The sequence below is a fragment of the Brassica oleracea genome, chromosome C4 (assembly GCF_000695525.1).
Source record: "Brassica oleracea var. oleracea cultivar TO1000 chromosome C4, BOL, whole genome shotgun sequence".
Lineage (NCBI taxonomy): Eukaryota > Viridiplantae > Streptophyta > Magnoliopsida > Brassicales > Brassicaceae > Brassica > Brassica oleracea.
Genome location: NC_027751.1, coordinates 36,148,692 through 36,152,807, shown reverse-complemented (window position 1 = coordinate 36,152,807; position 4,116 = coordinate 36,148,692). Strand labels below are relative to the sequence as shown.

General features: G+C 36.7%; 1 protein-coding gene across 1 annotated transcript; it reads left to right on the top strand.

The window, feature by feature from the left end:
• Positions 1-798: 798 nt before the first annotated feature.
• LOC106336946 (probable dolichyl pyrophosphate Man9GlcNAc2 alpha-1,3-glucosyltransferase) lies at positions 799-3,526 on the top strand. Its single transcript, XM_013775938.1, has 6 exons — positions 799-1,289; positions 1,467-1,641; positions 1,735-1,842; positions 2,335-2,496; positions 2,605-2,857; positions 2,934-3,526. Exons 1-6 carry the CDS (start codon positions 898-900, stop codon positions 3,383-3,385), a joined length of 1,542 nt encoding a protein of 513 aa, XP_013631392.1. The 5' UTR covers positions 799-897; the 3' UTR covers positions 3,386-3,526.
• Positions 3,527-4,116: the final 590 nt, after the last annotated feature.

Genomic DNA, 4,116 nt, shown 5'->3' with positions numbered 1-4,116 from the left:
ATTTTCTGAGTTAAAAATTAAAGTATTAACATGATAAAGACATCCTTGTGAGGACGATGGTAAGTAAACGGCATGAAAACATTTTAATCAAAGGACAATAAGGTGTTCTCGTTTTGAATTGCATTTTAGCTGACTGAATATTTGATAATTTTATTGTTTAGGTTGAACATACATATATGCAATGTTCAAGAAATAGCTAAACGGGCGCAACGCATGCCTAGCTCCAAATCAATTAATCGCATATAGGTATATATATTAGTTATGTGCTTGTTTAGTGTTGTTGTGACATAGCATAGTGATTAGAAGTGTTTGTTAAATACATACATATCCGGGTTCAAGGTGAGTATGCGCTTATTTTGTCAATTTTTTTTAAAAAAATAGGTTAAATGATGTATGAAATGACAAAATTAATCTTATCATCAATCCGTCACGGATATAGTCCGATTTGCATGCGATTAGCCGGCTGTCTAACATGTGTTTTCGAACAGGTTGGAGCAGTCAACGGCATGAAGCATTGATTAGATATGTGGAGATTTTCCAAATTTTGTAAAAAAAAATTACACGATAGGTTAAAGTCATTAATGATGATCGATTAAATAAGTAAATTAAATTAAAGTGGTTTGATAATTTAATACGAATGGTTTAAGTCAGTGGCATGAAATATGGTAATTAGTATGGAAAATTCAGGATTAAGTACAAAATATACTTTATTTTTAATAGTTTAAATTTTGTTAAAACAAACATAATTTATCTTGGAATGAATTTGTAAAAACACTTGCATTTTCAAATCAAATTTCATGTGGATATTTTGTCCACCCGCACTTACAAAATTCGAAACCCGATCCGATCATTTTGGTTCTAATCGACACACTCCCAACCCAAAAACTAAACCAAAAGATGCCGAAGAAGAATCTTTCCGGCGATGGCACCGCCGCTCCCATCGACGCCTGGTGGTGGCTATCACACAAAGGAACGACCACCTCTTTCCTCTGCATCTCCCTCTTCGCATTACTGATCCGATCCGCCGTCTCGATGTTCCCCTACTCCGGCGCCGGAACTCCACCCAAGTTCGGAGACTTCGAAGCTCAGAGGCACTGGATGGAGATAACCACAAACCTCCCAGCCACCGATTGGTACAGAAACGGCACTCAGAACGATCTCACTTACTGGGGACTCGATTACCCTCCTTTAACTGCTTACCAGAGTTACATCCACGGCATCCTCCTCCGATTCTTCAATCCCGAGTCCGTTTCTCTTTTCAGCTCCCGTGGCCACGAATCTTACATTGGGTAATGATGATCTGCATATCAAATCATGCTTGATCTGATAAAAGGTTGAAACTTTTGTGCAGAAAGTCTTATAATGATGATCTACAGATCAACTCATGCTTCATCTGATGCCATAAAGTCTCCTTCTTTTGTTGATTGTTGTGTGTTTTAGAGTTAAATCTGGTTTCTTTTGTGCAGAAAGTTATTGATGAGGTGGACGGTTTTGTCGTCTGATGCTCTCATATTCTTCCCATCTGCTCTCTTTTTCGTGTTGGTGTACCATAGGAACCGTGCCAAGAGCCAAGTGGCTTGGCATATTGCGATGATTCTGTTGAACCCTTGTTTAATTCTCATTGATCATGGTCATTTTCAGGTTTTTTTTTTTTAATGACTTTTCAGGTTTTGTATGAAGTGTTGTCTCTGTTTTGATTCTCATTAGTTTGTTTGTTTGTTTGTTTGTTTTTAGTACAATTGTATCAGTTTGGGACTTACAGTGGGTGCTATTGCTGCCGTACTCTGTGGGAGCGAGGTTCTTACTTGTGTTTTGTTCACTCTTGCTCTTAGCCATAAACAGGTAACGTTTGGGTACTCTAGTTGAATGTTGGTATAGCGTTGCCCTGTTTTACAAAGACGTGATCTCACTTGTAATGGCTTTTATGAATCTTATAGACCAATGACGTGATAGTTCAGTTACGTTGCAAACTGCTGTTTTGTTCTTTGTCAATCTTCTTGTTGTTGGCTTGTTTATTTCTTGAGAATCTGTTGAAGCTTTACCATCTCTCTGATTTTTTTTTTTTGACTTCTTAGCTTGCATGGCGTGTTTGATTATCTTTGTGTTGTGTAATGATGGAGACATGGTGTTGAATTAAGATGGTGATGATGTTTGAGTATAAATGTGTGATATATGATGTCAAAGTCTGTAATAGTTTTAAGGGAGTAGTGTAGTTTGCCCATACATCTTTGCATGTTTCTATACATACAGTTTTGTTAGTCTAAGGACGGTTCTTGATACTTTGATTTAACAATCATCTGATCATTGGATATGTTTCTTTGTTTATGTCTGCAGATGAGTGCATACTTTGCTCCTGCCTTTTTCAGCCATCTACTTGGTAAATGCCTAAGACGGAAAAATCCTATACTTTCTTTGCTGAAGCTTGGAATTGCAGTCATTGTGACATTCGTTATTGTTTGGTGGCCGTATTTGCATTCTGTAGACGACTTTTTAATGGTAAATACACATTTGATCATTTTCAAACTGTGAAATTGTACTTCTTGCTTCCTCCTCTGATGTAAACTGCACATAGCTGATTGGTGAATCAAAATGCTGATGACGCAGGTTCTCTCCCGTCTTGCTCCATTTGAGAGGGGAATATACGAGGATTACGTTGCAAATTTCTGGTGCACCACTTCCATTCTCATAAAATGGAAAAAACTATTCACAACACCTTCTCTCAAGTCTATAAGCTTAGCCGCAACTGTATTAGCGTCTCTCCCTTCAATGGTTCATCAAATCTTTTCACCAAGCAACGAAGGTTTCCTCTATGGCTTGCTCAATAGTTCAATGGCTTTCTACTTGTTTTCTTTCCAAGGTATATATATACATTTCATCTTCAATCTCCACCCCACAACCTTTTAGTATCTAACATTCTTCTTTTGAATCTGCAGTGCATGAGAAATCAATCCTGATGCCTTTTCTAGCCGCAACACTGCTAGCTCTCAAAATCCCTGACCATTTCAATCATTTAACCTATTACGCTCTCTTCTCGATGTTCCCTCTTCTCTGCCGTGACAATCTCTTGCTTCCTTACTTAACCTTACATTTGCTCTTTACCCTCATCTATCATTCCCAGTTACCGAAAACTAAAGCTTCATCGTTCTCCTTTACAAGCTTCCCTGGTTATGTTTTCTTACTTAGAACCCACTTCTTCATCTCCCTAGTTCTCCATGTCGTTTACCTGACCATTCAACCTCCTCAAAAGTACCCTTTCCTATTCGAAGCACTGATCATGATTCTATGCTTCTCATTTTTTGTTATGTTTGCCTTTTACATAAACTATACGCAGTGGAATTTCTCGAGTCGTTTCAGGTCTGCGGATAAAGAAAAGAAACAAATCTGAAGATTAGAAGACAAAACTCTTCGAGTCAGGTTGTCTAACAAATCGGTGGTTTAGTCATCAGACTTTTGTAATGCGCATAATCTGTAGCATACGGTAGATTATATATATTGAGGTAAAGATTGAGTCTTTTATGAAAAGAAATAAACTTTTTTATAAGTTTATAAGTTTTGTATTTTTTTTTCCTAGCAAACAGATTAATATGTTCATGGTGTCTCCTTAATGACGGCCAGGATCGAACTTAATATATCATCAATCAAATAATGAGCGTACAAAATTACATAAAATGTGGACACTTTTAATCTACGGCCAGGATGAAACTTTTCGTATAGAAATGTGGTTTGAATAGTGGATTTTAAATTTAAAAAGTAGTGATTACCATTTTAGTTATACATTCAAAGTACCGGGGGCATTGCCTCCGTGCAAGCGCGGAGTTGTGGACAAAGTTTTTGTTTCATCTCAATATTTTCTAGGGTTATTGTAGTTGTGAATTTTGCGTTTTGAGTTGTTTTTCAAATTTTTTTATCGTTATAGGGTTGGAGTTGTGATTATGAATTGTGTATGCATTGTTCTCCACTTATGAAGTACTAAACTGTGTTAGTAATGTGATTGATATAGTTCGTGATGTTGTTTGTTGTGTCACCGAGACTTATTGTTTGTTTGTCTTTTTAATTTGTTTCTTGTATTATTAAGAGTACATAAATTATATTAAAGTTGTTGAGAGTACCTTTCTT